At 37.9% G+C, this 16688-nt stretch overlaps 2 protein-coding genes across 5 annotated transcripts; one reads left to right on the plus strand and one right to left on the minus strand.

Annotated features, from left to right (window-relative positions):
* Positions 1-2180: 2180 nt before the first annotated feature.
* Positions 2181-10726, plus strand: si:ch211-248a14.8. 3 transcript variants are annotated; one of them, XM_035992053.1, is made up of 5 exons: positions 2181-2635; positions 5578-5642; positions 6196-6397; positions 8078-8378; positions 9340-10726. In XM_035992053.1, exons 2-5 carry the CDS (start codon positions 5617-5619, stop codon positions 9744-9746), a joined length of 936 nt encoding a protein of 311 aa, XP_035847946.1. In that variant the 5' UTR covers positions 2181-2635; positions 5578-5616; the 3' UTR covers positions 9747-10726. The 3 variants fall into 3 exon arrangements, with proteins under 3 accessions (XP_035847946.1, XP_035847947.1, XP_031163979.1); XM_035992054.1 differs by having other exon boundaries at positions 5578-5635; XM_031308119.2 differs by lacking the exon at positions 5578-5642 and having other exon boundaries at positions 2187-2635.
* On the minus strand, positions 10709-16669 carry ecd (ecdysoneless homolog (Drosophila)). Of its 2 annotated transcripts, XR_004106460.2 has the most exons (16): positions 16543-16668; positions 16451-16461; positions 16088-16312; positions 15885-16002; positions 15657-15744; positions 15080-15258; positions 14426-14618; positions 14093-14221; positions 13829-13954; positions 13590-13675; positions 13376-13479; positions 12688-12946; positions 12268-12335; positions 11951-12171; positions 11468-11789; positions 10709-11333 (listed from the first exon to the last, which is right to left on the minus strand). XR_004106460.2 is itself a non-coding variant. In XM_031308102.2 (15 exons), the coding sequence occupies exons 3-15, from the start codon at positions 16290-16292 to the stop codon at positions 11556-11558; spliced, it is 2010 nt and encodes a 669-aa protein (XP_031163962.1). In that variant the 5' UTR covers positions 16293-16312; positions 16451-16461; positions 16543-16669; the 3' UTR covers positions 10709-11555. The 2 variants fall into 2 exon arrangements, 1 of the variants encoding a protein (XP_031163962.1); XM_031308102.2 differs by having other exon boundaries at positions 10709-11789; positions 16543-16669.
* Between the last annotated feature and the right edge of the window lie 19 nt (positions 16670-16688).

A 16688-nucleotide genomic window follows, 5' to 3' on the forward strand; every position in this document is an offset into this window, starting at 1 on the left:
TTTACCTGGATAATACTACGCCCATCTCGTTTAAGTCATTTGGCAGATGCATCAGTTGTTCCCACCAGCCCTTCATTAGAAGAACATGCTACATCAAGAAACAAAGAGATAATGTTAAAACATGTTCTCTCAAAAAGCCCAACAGGAAGCAAAGGATGTGATGATTTGAAAAACCCACTATGCACTATTTGTTGTAGCTGTGATTCTTACTCAGCCCCGCTTCAGCCTTGCCCTTAATTTAGCTGGTAGTCTTGGAAACACAGTAACGGTTAAGTGCTCTAGAGTCTAGAGGGCCACATGGTAGCTGGCTGTGACAGGTGATGGAGGGGAGACCTGGATAGCAGCCTGGCTTCTCCCAAATTAACTCCCAATAATTGCAGTGTACATGGTAATTTGGTCCGGATAAGGTTTCATGTTTCTCTTAAAACCATACAAAGATGACGGTAGTATTCAGACAACAGAGAGAAAAAGGAATAAGGAAGGATACATAAAAGTACACATACTAGGGTACTTGCTACTCTAAGATATGAATGGTTAATAAACCTTTGCAAGAGCAAGTGTAATTTTGGGGTTGAAAAAATTGAAATGACAAATGATATTCTTTGTTTGCTTGCATAGCTAGCTTTTTCTTTTTAGGTAAATGATCAGGGCAGTAGAAGTTAAATAGCTAAGTAAGGCAAAGAAAGTCTATGTTAGCAGAGAATATACACCAAGTGAAGGCATTCTTCAATAAAATGTGGCTCCACACACTTGCAAAAGACACATTCATCCATGACAATCTACCACTGTCTCAGAACCATTATAAACAATGTACAACTTCTTCCTATATTAGTATGCCCAATGTCCACTATCACATTTAACCAATGTAAAATGTGGTAAACTAATCCTAGTTGCCTCATTAAAATATTGAAGTTTTGAATCTTACTGTATGTTCTGCTGTGCCGTCAGTTGTCACTCAGCCATGTCATCACCTCTCCTCCACCTTCACGTCACTTATTCTTCACTTTCCATTAGTCACAGCCTCTCCACCCCTTACCCCCTGCCACTCCCCCCTTACACCTTATTTTCTTTAAAGCCCCCTTCATGATGCTTTGTGTGCCTCTTTCTGAGTATGATCATGACTTCCCATCATCTACTGTTAAACACTGTCTGTTTATAGAACAGGTTTTTACCTCTTTTGGGATGTTGGCTCTTCTCCAGCCTGTGCGTCAACAGGCTTTCATATGTACGGTCATATGTCAACCAAACAAACTGTTAAACTCAATGCAGCTGATTTGGTGCATTATGATCCTCCTGCTAATGCCTTTTTTGTTTTTTTACATGACAGACTAAACAATGCAGACGTCATGTTGTCATTTTAAACATGGCCATTGTATGGTGCTCTGCTTTGTTTGTTATTTATATTTGTCCACTTTATATTCTTTCTCATTTCTATTATGAAGTCTTAGATGTGCCCCACTGCAGCCCACATATGATCAAATATATCAAACCAACTTATTTTGGAAAAAATTTCATTAATTCATACCAAATTTTTTTTTGTTGATACATGTTATTCATACAAACCTGTGTCCAAATCTTTGTGCGAGGTTGTGTCTACGAACATCAAAACAGAGTATGACTGCCCCCTGCTGTGCTCCTGAGTGAGCTTATTGCAAACAACCTGGTCTACACTTTGTGAAGGGTTGGTGAAGAATATATACTGTACACACATATCAGTGTACACATATCACTTATATCAGTGTGCAGACAAGTATGTACACATATTTCTACATATCAGTGTACACCCATCATCAGTGTGCTAACGTGTAATTTGTACACACATGATCAGTCACTATCCTACATTTTATTGTTAGTGTGTGTTTTTTTTAATGCTCATCCAGCCCTAAATGGCACCCATGGCCTTTAAAAAAAAAGCATCTTACAGGCTTGTTGCTATAGTATTCTGGATCAATCAGAGGCTCCCACGCTGCTTCAGAGTGCACAGACCTCCACCCTTTTAGCATCATGAGTGTTTACTTAAGCAGATCGACCCTTACACATGCAGCCATGTGGCATGGTCTGTACAGCTACAGAGATCCAGACAGAGGCGGGGTAGGGGACATAAAACTGGGGGGTGCGTGAGTGACAGGAATGTCACAAACAGGTGTCAAAGCTGAAAAGAAACAAAGCGTGGACTTTACTCTCTCATCAGCAGATAAAATAAACTTAAACATCCATTGTCAATTATAGATGGTTAACATGATGCCATATAGGTCAAATTCCTCTCGCGATGCTGCTATATCTCACTATCGCACATTGTGATGAAATGTAAACAGAGACGCTAATGGATTCCACAGATGTTGTCGGTTCTGTTGCTGTTTCTTGGGAGAAACAGACTTAATAACTGTCCGCCTAGGTTGCTTCTTTAGCATAATTAAGGGAAGATAAACAGACCAGGACCAAAGTCCATCTGAACACAAGATAAAAAAAAAAAAAAATGAGGTGAATGCCCGCAGCAGACAGCAGAGAGGCTCATTCAGCAGAATGGTGGGAGAGAGAAGTTTGTTAAGACAAAGGTGAATTAGTGGTGTTAGACACTCAGAGGGAATTATTGGACTTTGAGGATGAAACATGGCTTTATGAGGAATTTCAGATGGTGAGTAAAGTTTCTTTGTGTAAGCATAGCATACATTAATTGGGTCTATAGGTAACAAATATTTTTTTCCATTTGCTTGTGATTATATATAATATTTATATAATATTTTGACCTTATTTATAATTTCCACTATTAGCATACGTGCACACCTCGTGTAGGCCAGCTATTTTGATTAAAATGTCCAATATTCTGTTTTTACATGTATTTAGTTACATAACATTATTTTAATAGGCCTATTTTTTTTTTTTATAGATTTTTATTTTAATTTTAAATTCCTGTCTCATAATTAACTAGGTTTAGTTCAGCATGGGAAATTTGGCTTGCAGCTTGGCAACAAACAGAGACATCATCAATAAAAGAGAAATAAAATAAGAAATAGGCCTCTTAAATAGAAAAACACACTATCAGTAAATGGGTGAGTAAAAACTAATTAAAATACGTACAACCAAATAAGAGCACACTGTAAGAAATGATTCTGTGGTCATGTAGATTTCAATTAATGTATTAGGTAAAATATATTCAATATGATTGTGTTTTTGATTTTGAGACAAATATTTAATTAAATTTCAAATAAAAATGTTTGGAATAAAATCCAACCATTGTAGTTAAATAAAACATAAGCATTATATTTATCTAATCCAAAATAGAGAGAATATTGAGTTAATTCAAATCAATGCAATCAGGCTATTTTTAATTGAAAAGCACTTCCTGTCAACCTAGCTAGCTAGCAGCTATAATGTTACCCAGCAAGCCATTCGGCCATTAGGCTAAACATAAAATTATTAGTGTTAGAAATTGTTAAAGTCACAAATAGTTGTGTGCTATGGTGTTTTATCCTATTAAAGAGAGTTAGTTGTAGGTTAATTGTCGTTGTAAATTTGCAACCATGAGTGAGAAGGGTACGAAGTTAACAGAGCTCCCGTTCTGAAGTCACTCGTAGATCAATTTGGCCGTAGCGATTTCTGCGGCATTGCACCGGTGTTACGGTATGTGAAAAATTCAAATGGGAAATTAATATCCCTATACCGGTATACTGCCCAGCACTACCACAATGAGTCGAAAGCACAAAAGTGAATTGCTGATAAAATTCTTATTTAAGTATTTGTTAAGTTCTATACTTTCTGGGCCATAGACTAAGTTATTCCTAAGAAAGAATATTTAAATTTAATTCATTGCATTGATTAAATCAAATTGATGTGCAGATTAATGTAGATGATTATTACTCAATTATATATGATTGATATGTAGAATTAAATTATTTTTTATTAGTACTATTTACACATTAGGGAGTTTATCTTTTTCAAATCAACTCAATATTTTTGTTTAGGTTATAATTAATTCTGTACTGTTTTCTATTCGAATATACTCATATTAAATGGATAACTATTAAGGGTATCATTTAATTCATATTTACTCAATACCAAACCATTTGAAATTTAATTAATAATATTGCTTGTAATCTGTTGCCTCATTTTTATTGAGGAGATATGGTGTATCTTTTCTCACAGTGCAAGACAACCGAATGAAAGTGTCTGTTTAGCTGGTAACAATGGTGCAAATTTGGTCCTGAATATAAGACACGTAAAATGGTTTCAGAGATCACCTGTAAACAGCATAGCACAGCAACAACAAATGATGTTATGACATGTAATGGCTAAACCGGCATTCCTGTCTGTTGTATTTCGGAGGATATATTGATTGCATACACTCTGTAATGTTACAGTCATGTGCAGGGTTGGGTAGTAACGGATTACATGTAATCTGGATTACATAATCAGATTACAAAAATCAAGTAACTATAATCAACCCAGATTACAATAAAAAAATTGTTTATGTGTGTGTATGCATGTATGCATCTGTGTCTGTGTATGCATGGGTCTATGTCAGGGGTCACCAACACGGTGCCCGCGGGCACCAGGTAGCCCCCAAGGACCACATGAGTAGCCCTCAGGCCTGTTCTAAAAATGAAAATTGAATATTGATATTATCTGTTTCCCACCTTGTTAAGTCACTGTTGATAATTATTGACAATGAGAAATCATTAACGTGATCAGTGTCCTCACATAGAGGACTATCATTAATCATTAATAATCATATATAACTAAAGGCAAACTGAGCAAATTTGTTATTTCAGAAGAGTGTATCAAACTGGTAGCCTTTCGTATGACTCAGTACCCATGAAGTAGCTCTCAGTTTCAAAAAGGTTGGTGACCCCTGCTCTATGTGAACTGTAGGTAGGTAGTTATACGGTGTATGTGTATGTAAAGAAGAATTGTGTTGAATTGTTTTGTATTTAACTAAAAGGTAAAAATAGAGAAAGGGGGTAGGACTAGAAAAGTTTGTTGATGAACTACTTCCTACTCCATTTTGAACATGAGAATTTCTTATTTGAATTACTTATAATAACTTTGGTAGATTGTGCTGAGAAGTACATGTACTTATTTAACTGTAATTTTAATTGTATGTATGTGTATATATATATATATATATATATATATATATATATATATATATATATATTTTTTTTTTTTTTTTTTTCAAATGTTTAAAATAAACTAAACTAAAAAAAAAAACATTAACATTACAGGAACATGCTCAGCATCGTGCAAATATTGCTAGCTACAATAACATTTTTAGTTAGTTCACACAGGAATGCTTTAATGAGAGCAAAAAGATTTCTTAGATGTAATGAAATAATAAAGAGAAAAATAAAATGAGAATTCATTGCTCAATTCTGTGACGGTGTCTTTTACTTAAGGTGCATATTTATTGAAGTGATCTAAGAGTAATCCTGAAGTAATCAGATCACGTTACATGTTTTGGGTAATCCAACTGATTACAAAAATTGCTATGTAATTTGTAGTCAGTAATGGATTACATTTCAAAGTAATCTGACCCAACCCTGGTTATGTGAATTTCTCTTCTCCCCACACTGACTCCAGACAACAGATCCGACAGCATGTCTTTTAGGTAAAAGGTGAATGACAGCATGTCTTTTAGGTAAAAGGTAATCCAACTGGCTTTTATATTATTTGTTATTCTGCAGGCAAGTGAGAAAGCTAGTTGTATTTATACAGCCAAACTTTATTTGCATATATGCACATTATATTGGTGTTAGATTTATTGCAGGTTATGTAAACCTCACTCATTCCTGAGTGCTATTTAAAAGGTGTTCTGTCAGCCAAACAAAGCAGCCTTCTGCGGTTGGTGGCCATTATAAAACATTATGCTTGACAACTAATTTAACAATATGTATTTTGCTTTATAATATTTGTTTGTGTTTTGCCTTGTGTTGGACCCCAGGAAGAATAGTCTTCACTAAGGGTGATGACTAATGGGGATCCTTAATAAACAATAAACAACAATGGTTAAAACATCAGTTAAAGGACAATCTGGTTTTTAATTTTTGTTTGGAATAAATTCAGTTATTATGTTAATTCTTTTTTTTTTTATATAGTTAAATTGGCTTTTGTTATTTCAACTACAAATGCAATTTTTACCAAACTACATTTACAGCTTTGTCATTGTTATTGTATGATTTAATACGTTCCTGTGTGCAGTTCTGGGAGGTGGAGGAGGGGATGGTGTGCCTCAGCGACGAAGAGTCTTTCGTCTAATCATGCACTGAAGCCCCTGGTACCCACTCTGTGCCTGATGGTCGTGGTGATACACGGCCTTGCGGACAAACTCCGAAACTTTGTGGTCGCCATCTTCATCCCTCAGTACCACTACCCCTATGCAGTGGCTCTCTGCTTTGCCCAGGTTGGTGCCTGCTGTCTGGCTAATTTCTAAGGATGATTCATACTGATTCATACATCTGAATTAATCGATCAAATATGGAGTCAGTCTTTGTTTGTCACCAGCCCCTGTGTATTTAAAAAAAAAATGTATTAAAAAGACTGCACACACTGGCTATGGCTCAGCTGCTGTTTAGTTTACACAGAGTACTGTGTCCTGACAGCAGGCTATTTGCCTATACTGCAATTACATGTGTGTTTATAGTATCTCTGCCAACATATATGCAAAGGTCATACAACAACTAGTACAGTATGTTGACATGAAAGTACCATTTTTTTTAAACTCACACATACTTATTGGATTGTTTTTAACCATCGTGCAGTTAACTTACCTGTACAATGTGTGCTAGTTTGAAGTATAGAGCATGTTAGTGTTGGGGTGTGACAGAAAGGGTTCAGTGTTGATTAACACTTGTGCATGATATATATATATATATATATATATATATATATATATATATATATAACTGAATGTGTGATTAAAGGACAGGTAAATGTGTCCCTGTCTAAGGTTTGAACCTTGAACCTTCTGACTACTTTTACAGCACACTGTGGTACAAAAACATCAGGTGGTTCTGAAGCGATGACACTGGAAGGGGCCATAGACTGTATAAAATAGTTAAGACTGAATGACGTTCTCATAGGTTAACACTGCCTTTAGTTGTTAAGTTGTATCTATCCATGTGGCATACTAACGTCAGTGAATCACAAGAGTTGGTTTGGTGTACAATATTCTACTTCATATCCGCACATCCCAGATTTTTATCCTGCATTTATGTGATTATTTTGTGGTCATGAAACATATACATTATGCTCTAAAGGTATGTGGTATAGCATTTTAAATATGACTAAAAACATGTATCATCTTCTGCAAGCAGTTTTCTCAGTCATTATAATATAAAATAATATACTAAAACAGTACAAACATAAACAAAGTACAAAACACAAAAGTACAAACAGACTACAATGGCATAGATTAGGGCTGCAACTAACAATTATTTTCATCATCAATTAATCCAATTTTTTTTAATTTTTTTTATAAATTAATTAATTAATGAATTATTTAGTCTGTACAATGCAAGGTACCTTAATAGTTTTGTCCAACAAAACTTAAGAGTATTTACTTTACAGTTAAAGAGAAGCTGGAGCCTACATATGGTATTTTTTTGTGATAAATCACATAAATAATATATTGTTTGCTAAAAAATTGTCACTCATTAATTTTATATAATTCAAACTATCAATTGACTAATCATCTCGGCAAAATAGATGAGTAAGCACATTATTGGTTTGCATCGTTTGCATGTAAGTCAGGAATTTAAAACCAGTGTCAAAAATGAAATAAAGCAACAGTTTTGGTATAATAGACGTTAGGTACACGCTGTACACATTTTATACAAGTTGTGGTGATTCTGAGGGCTCTGGAGAAATCTCAGTTTCATTAAGAGATACAGATGTTACTATGCAGCCTGTCCTGAATGTCCATTACCTACATGAGTTGTTGAAACTGGCGTAGTTTGTCAAACTTCTATTAAGCATCTAATCAGCTATCAGTGTGACTAAAATACTTCCACCTTCTATTTGAGTCTTTAGTGCCTTGTGGTTTTTATACTGTAACTCTTTATACTGACGTGATCTTTTTCAGGTTCTGGTCTCTCTCTTAGTCTTAAATCTCCTCCATGTCCTGGATCTGGTGCATCTAAAGCATTACTCCAGGTCCCTGGGTGAGAGGGTGTTGGTGCCTTCTATCTGTAACAGCATCCATGCTGTTCTGGCCATGTGGGCCAAGGCTAGCACCTCGTACACCGGCCTCTTCCCCCTTCTCCTGCCTCTGCTGCCCATGGTAACTGTGGGCTTCAGTTTCTCTCAGAAGTTGACATCCACCCCATCTATCCACATATCTGTTTTGATTTCCATCCTGGGTGGGACATCTTTTGCTATCACAGGTAAAAGGTTAGATGTTATTTGAAGCTGAAACTAAGGGTTCTTCATAGGGATTAACCGATACTCGTTTTTCAAGGCCAATACCGATTATTAGTAGTTAATGAAACTGACAACTGATATGCATTTACAGTGAAAATGAAAATCTTTAAGTCAAAATTAAGATTTTGGGATGTTACAAACTCCGACACAAAACTTTGCTTTAAGCAATTATTTAATAAATTAGAAACTTTCAACATAATCCACAGTAAAAGATAGTCAGACAGGGTTGTGGGCGGGACATTAACTCAGACTCAGGCCCTGTTTACACGTGCATGGTTATTTTGAAAAACGGAGACATTTCCCTTCGTTTGTGCCCTTAATTCGTTTACACGCAAATGGAGAATTCGCCTCTGAAAACGAGTCCTCCGGCCAGAGTGGAGATTTTAGAAAACTTTGTTTGCACGTTTGCATGTCAACTGAGACAAACGGAGGTTTAGGCAGCCGAGGAAGAGAAGAGAGAGGAAGTGATTTGTTGCTGTTGTTGCTATTTTCGGGATTCTGACGTGGCTAACGTGGGCTTGAGCTTCTCGTTACACTGCCACCTACAGGTTTGGCATGCTCTTGACGGCATTGACGGCATATATACACGGATACATGTAAACAAACACTTTTCTGAAAAAAACTGACAGCTGTGCACGATGTTATTTTTTAAAACGGAGAGGTAGAAATGTCCGTTTATGAAAATAGCCGGCCACGTGTAAACGTAGCATCAGTGGTGAGTGAAACCGAAGTGGAGGGAAGAGGGACAGACACGGAGCTGTAGTGCAGCCAAAGTAGCATACTTTTTAATGAATTAACGTAATTGGTTATCAGGCAAATAAAACGCAGATACAGATAATCTGCAAACTGGGGCCGAGAAATCGGTCCATCCCTATTTCTTCACCTCAGAACAAATTGACCTCTACTCCCTCCCTTTCTCTGCAGCCTCCCAGGGTCTGTCAGGTGTTGAGCGTCTGGAGTACATGTATGCACCTCTGGCTTTAATCCTCCACAGTCTGTCTCTGACTTGGTTGACTAAAGTGTCTGAAGCTGAGCGCCGCCACCACCAAGATGCCCAAGCCTCTATATTTGACATCTACTACACCCAGTTGGTCAATCAGAGCTGGGTGCTGGGCCTCCTGTGGCTGCTGCACCCGGACAGTCCCTGGCAGGTGTTGAGTCACGGCAGCTGGCAAAGCCTGCTCTTCCAAGGATACCTGCTCGCTATTCTCCTGCTGGGGATGGTGCTGAATTTTCTGGTCGGTATGTCGGCTCTGTGTGTCTCACCGCTTGCTGCTGCGCTGCTACACTCAGCAAGGCGGGTGGTGCAGCCGTTCCTCCAGCTTTTGTAGTTTCACTCGCAAAGGACTTAAAACTATTATTGACTGTTTTGTACTGTATTAACATACACACATTGTAGTTTGATGCACATCAGGACCACAGTCATTTTATTCTATGGAGAATAACAAGTTACATCAGCTTCTTTCCTCCGTTCACAATAACCTACTGAGCCACTAAGATAAAATACAGAATGTCAGCAGAGAAGCAACACGCATTGATAGAACATTGCAAACACATTCTGTAACAAGCTAATGATTTACAGTTGGGTCCAACAGTATAAATGAGGCCACTGCCAGTATAAATGACCATTTTCTGTATTTTTCTGTTCTTTCCTTTTATTAACCAGTACTCAGTTGACAAGTCTAAATTACATAAATGAAGGCTTGAATTTTATGGCACTACATATTTACTTTAAATACTAACATTTTTTAATATGCCCTTAATCCATGTACAGTATCTTTTTTCAGTATTGTCACTTCTGTTGTTGCTTACACTGTATATGTGACATGATTTATTTAACAGTATTTAAGATGAACCGATTTAAATTCTCATGTTCGGCCTTGAATGATTCTGACAGCTTTTTCAGATGAGAAGCGATGATGTTGAGGACCGGGGTTATTTGTTCAGGACACAGACCATTAAAAACGCTTTCTTACGTTTACAGTGACAGTGTTCAAAATGTTTAAACTCAGATCTTTGAGGTTTGTAGAAGTTGCCCTTGAATGAATCTGACTGAAGGTTAGTCAGATGAGAAGGGATAATGATAAGGAACGAGTTCAATGGTGCCATCAACACATTCTTTGAGTCATTATCAGAACCTCATTATTTTAATTTAAGAATATGCTATTATTTGTTTACTCAAAGTATGTATTGCCTTAAAAACACTGAGTAAATAATTAAAATGCTTAAACATATAATATGATAATAAAGTTGAACTACATGATGGTGCACCGGAGAGAATCTGTACAAAATCTGAAATGACACTGAAAAAGACTTTATTTGCAAAAATATGTATTCTGTTTCTAACTACAACAAGTAAGAAAGTGTAAGTGCGGTCAAAAAATGACTTACAGTACACAAAGCAGCATATATCAAAAATCATCTGTAAACCTGATCATAACTGAGTGAGGTGCCTTTTTCTGTTAAGTATTCTGTAGCAGGAGTCCTGCCTCATCCTGCCATTTTTTAACTAAATCGAGACTTGGTTTGTCGGATTAAGGAACAAAATGAAAACCTGACAAAGATTCATGGAAACACAGACATACAAAATCCGTAGCTACACTGCAATCAAAACTCAAGATAAATGCATTTGTTATTACACTTGCATAAACATGTCTATCATACACAATTGATGGGGACATCCTATAAAAAATGAAATGTTGTATATATACACACATATATATGCACAATTAAATGGACCAAACAGGAAAATATCCACTGGAAAAACATTGCCAAACCCTGTATATAATTTAATTATGTTAATTTGGTGTGTTAGGTGTATTTTTAATTAATGTTATCTTAATGTATCTTGTGCACATGTATGAACTTTCTTTCCATTTTTGTACTTGTGTATATTTAAAATCACCTGTAAACTACAAACAATGCAGGTTTAAAACACATTCCAAAAGATCCATACTAATGTTTTATGAAATGTACCCGACGTGTTTTTCATTCCTAAATAATAGTTTTACAGTGCACACAATACGTTGCAGTGAGAAACATTGAATGTGAACAAAACTGGGTTTTTTTACTATAAAAGCTCTACAGGACATCGCTGACATCTATGAGTGCTTTGCCAACAGAAGTCTCCTTCTTGTCCTTTATGAGGGGTCAGAGTTGGGCGGTAGGTGTATACCCAGACTCTGCAGCAGGTTAGAAGCCGGTCCGGCCAGCCCGGCCTGGCAGCTGAGGGACTCCAGCAGGTTTGTGACCAGATTGAGGTCGACGTCGAGAGGCTGAATCTCCTCCTCGGTCTCTTCTGCCCCTCCATGTCCCGGGAGACCGTCCGTAGCAGAGGGATGAGGGGAGCCATTGTTCAAGCCTGCCTTGTTATTCTGCAGAAAGGACAAATATAGTAAAACAAATGGTTGCTTAACTAGATTCAGGATGAGATATATATATATATATATATATATATGCATTATTTCACCTATGTTTTGAAAATGGACAGTATTTTGAGGCTGAACATATGGGGAAATTGAATAATTTAATTTACCGTCAGATTGAAGCTTTGTCCTATATTAGTGCTCATCAGCTCCTGATCCATTTGGTCCATGTATCTTCTGAGATTGTCCAAAGTTTCTGTCCCGTTCATCTCGCTTGCGTAACCAGAGGACCCCTCTTCTTTCTCTTCCCCCTCCTCTTCCTCTTCCTCTTCCTCATCATCATCATCATCATCATCTAGATCATCTGAATCTAGCTCTTCTTCTTTGCTTCCTATACAAATTAAAAGACAGACAGATTCAGACAAAGATGTGCAAAGTTTCTGCTCGTTATTTTTACTGTTCCACATTTTTCATAACTTCTATATACCTAGCAGTCTGTCCAATGCGTTGGCCATGGAGTCAGGCTCAAAACTAAAAGGCTGAGTTGAACTGCTCCTGGAATAAAAAGAAAAACAATGTAAAATCTGAACCGCAAGACTATTGGTGGGACAACGTAACATTGAAATACATAAGCTAGACAGGCGAAAGTGTGAATGCACTAGTATTTGTAGCACAGATAGACCATGATAAGAAATTATGCATAATGTATACATTGGGTAGATTTACTGTGCTCCAGCATGTGGTGGGTGTGTTTTTGTGTTCATTACCTTTTAGTATCATATGGAAAATAAATACATAAATGATACTAAATCATTTTATTCATTGACCCAAATGAGCGTTTGATAATCTTGGCTACAAATGGTCACAATCAATCAGGCGTACTGCACAGATATTTTGTCAGTCTCACCAGGGCAGTTCAGCACCCTCATGCGACGACATGGCGTTGAGGAAGTTCTTCATCCCCTGACTGACTGCTACTAGGCTGTAACCGACCTCCTCTTCCTCCTTGTTGTCCTCTGTCTCCTTTCTCTTCTCCTCTACACCCCCGACATGCTGTGTCTGTTTAGTAGAACTGGAGTTTTGGCTGCCAACATCAGCTCTCCTCCCACTCCTCTCCTGCAACATACGCTCCAAATCCTGAGTTGTGATATCCAGCCAGCTGTCACCTAGCGATAGACACAAAGAAAAACTAACTATGGGAAATGCTTGAAAGGGAGAAAGGGTAGAGAATGGAGGATGTATACCAAAGGACAGAAACTGAAAGGAATTGGCAGGAAGAAGAACATCCCAGGTGGCAGACATATATATAAGGCCTTCCTTTACTTACTCCCTTACTATAAAGCTGTAAAAAGTAAAAGCTTCACAGTCAGACTTTAACCAATATATACAGTATGTACATGACGACTATTCTCCACATTTCCATGTTCAGACATGTTGATAGTTTATTTCTGCTGACAGGACTAGTCATCATTCTCACCAAATATAACTGAGCCAAATTCAAGTTGATGTACTCTGAAAGGATGAATCTACAACCTTAAAAAAAAAAAAAAGTCTTTCAAGAGTGTTTTTATATTCAAAAAATGATTTTCACTTACTGTCCTCTTGAGGGAGCTGTGACTCTTGTTTCCTCAGCTCCTCCAAGTTGAAAGGACTGCAGCAGTGCAGCAGCTGGAGAACCTCCTCGCCGGGGGACAAAGCACTGAGAAAACGTACACAATAGGTACATTCAGACAGATACACTTGGATGCCATAGGCATGTTCTCACAGTGTTAGTCACGTACACACAGACACCTTGATTCCCAACCTCACCTTGATTTTGAGGCGACATACTGTTTGAAAAAGTTTTCCGCAGATCTTGTCAGTTCTCTGTAATTTGCTGAACCTTCCAGTTCTCCCTGCATTGACAATAAAATTAACTTTACACAGTTGTGGCGTGCTGAGTATATCGCATATTTAACAATGTGTCCCTACATGCCTAACCTAGTGTTCCAGGTGTGGTTAAGTAGCTACTCTTCCTCTTGACCTTAACATTCAAAAGTGTGACTTACCCAGAAGTAGCCATTCCTTTTCAGACTGTCAATAAAGCCTTTCCACTGAGGGTTACAACTGACGGGGGCATCAGGCTCTGATGATGGCATCCTGCACTTAGAGCACAGGATCTCAAAGCCATGGGCCTGGGAGAAACAGACAGACAGACTCAGACACATAGTCGAATACAACACTAAAAGGCCATCTTGCATCCTACATGATGCATAAATGTATTCATTCAAAAACCGAACCAGAACGAAGAGTGAACACAGACGATGGCTCACCAATTTCATGCCGAGCTCTTGGGATTTGTACTGGGGATGAGAGCAAGGAGGCAGGGTGAAGCCGCTCCTCCGGTCCGGGGTAAACTGTTGCTGCTGCAGCTGGGCATACAGGCAACGGGTGAATGTCACCTGGAAATACATATATATACAGTATAGTACAAGGTTATAGTTTGCATAAAAGGTTTTGAAAACATTACACAAAAGCTGAAACATATTAATAAAAAACTAAAAACACAACCAGAGATTACAGCATATAACACTGAAGGATTATTTTAAAATAATTTCCTTTCTTTGCTTAGACCGCTACAATCACGCATCATTAAGTGTGTTTACCGAGGCGAGGACTCTTGTATCAGGAGGAAAGGTCTTGAAGCTTCGACACGCCTGTAGATCTACTGGATCCCGCAGGTAGAACGCTGACACTGCAGGGGCGACCAGGTCTGGTCGTTGGGCTAACACCATGGCGATACCCGATGGTATGAAGCAGTGGGCACGATGGAGGCCAGCTTTAATCTTCTCTGGGTACCTATATGGGGAGTAGAGATTGATATGCTTTTTCATTTTTGACACATTTACAGTACCTGCTGATACCAGTCGCACATTCGTTTTATCCACTTACATTAAATATGCATGAGGCTGTTAACAAGCTATTCTTATGCTACTGCAAATGTTTAATCAAATTTGCAGTGACGAAGTATCCAACATTTATTCTGCACTTTGAAATCTTGCATTCTGACATTTTGCTTTTTTCCTCTTTAGTGTAACAATACAGAGCCAATATGACCAGAGGCAGCTAATGTTGCTATTGTGTTTATCGTGTAACTTTCATAGTTTGATATTCAATATGGCTAGTCTCAGACACAGATACTGAGGATTGGGTTAGATCATCCCCAGTGGAGAGCTTATATACTTTTCAATGACGTTGGATTTGCAACACATTTGTGTATTAAAAATAGACTTTTAACACGTGAAGGCGTTCTCTCTCACCCCTCTAATCGCTTCCTTAGGGCTGAACAAATCTTGGGGCTTGCCTGACAGGCCTCTGGGTGGGTGGAGAGCAGTGCTAGAGCTTGTGCCACACTTGGTACCACATCTTTTGAAATCCCCACTGGACTGGATTTGGAGGGACAGGGCAGAATATGCAACACTCCCCTATAAAGAAAGACCTGTAAAAGAGAATGAGTGAAACAATAAAGGCTTACACTTATTGTAAATACATGAAATGACAAGAGAAAAACAAACAAAATATTTATAAAAAGTGCCATACGAGTGGTTCTGCATGTTTTGTAGAACAACTTCAACAGTTCTCAATAGCTGAGTTAAAAAAAATACCAAGTCCAACAATGCACAAGACCAAGACAAAAGCAAGACTTCAAACAAGTGGACTCGAGACCGGACTCAAGTACTACATCCCTGTGGTATGCTTTGGGAAATGGTTTGTATTTAAAGGGCTAAGACTTGCAAATCCATTGGTATGGTCTTTTAAATGGACATACCAACGAAAACTGTGATAAAGACAACTAAAGACCATGAACTATTTAAAAATGACATCTGGTCAACTCACTCTGTTTTCACTGTTGTCGGGATTCAGCCACTTGGGAAGATAATCTGCTGCCTCAATCAGAAGAAACTCTCCATCATTGTCCTCAACTCTTCACCCACACAAACATGAAATGGGAGTTAGAAGCACAGAAACAAATGAGTGACAAACAACTGCACTCTAATATGCCAATCAAATCATTCGTTTTTTATTTATTTTAAAACCATAAACTCAGAGCACATTTGGTATCACCTGGCTGCGAGCTCTGGGAAGGCTTCTGTGATTTGCTGCAGGAGGTAAACGATAAACCACTCGTCCTCCACATTGTCCCCAAACTGAGTTCTACCTCCAATGTGAGCAGGGACTCCACCTGTCAATAAAAATAACATATCAGTCTTTAGCGGGGGTACCAACATTTAAATGAATTCCTCTCTGAGGTGTTGACAACACTATACCTTTCTCAGGATGATACTTGAGGTTGAATGACTGATGCTGCCAGATGTTTTGTATCAAGAGTGGGGCAACCTTTGCCAAAATCTCCTCTATTCGATGTGTGAGATGTTCCTCAGTCTGCTGTGAAATTGAGCTTTCTGGCTGGATCAAGAAGAGTTTGTACACAACCGTGTCCTCCTGAATCACTCTCCTCTGTAGGGCATCCATAGAGGTATTTTTTAAAGACACTAGAGTCAAATAGAAAGTACGAGTTAAGTATTATCGTTTAGTAAAGGCTAGGTACGTTAACGTTTACAGCTAACGTTAACCACAAACGGTTTATTACAGGACCATCTCTTAAAAGTGTCGGTCAACCTTAACGTTACCTTGTCTTGTTTTTAAATGTTATTTGTTATGTTGATGTAGTCTGTAACGATTTCAATGCGGAAAAAACCTTAAACTTTTCTCATATCTACGTAGCTACATTGTTAGCACGCCATCTGTCCCATCTGTCACTGTTTAGGTCCTACTGTGAAATCTACTCGACTAACCTTATCGTGTAAAAAATAATAGTTCCTAGGTTTTATATAAACTAATTCTCGCTGTTCTACAGATACAAAATAA

This window comes from Sander lucioperca, chromosome 15, assembly GCF_008315115.2.
Source record: "Sander lucioperca isolate FBNREF2018 chromosome 15, SLUC_FBN_1.2, whole genome shotgun sequence".
In the NCBI taxonomy this organism is placed as follows: domain Eukaryota; kingdom Metazoa; phylum Chordata; class Actinopteri; order Perciformes; family Percidae; genus Sander; species Sander lucioperca.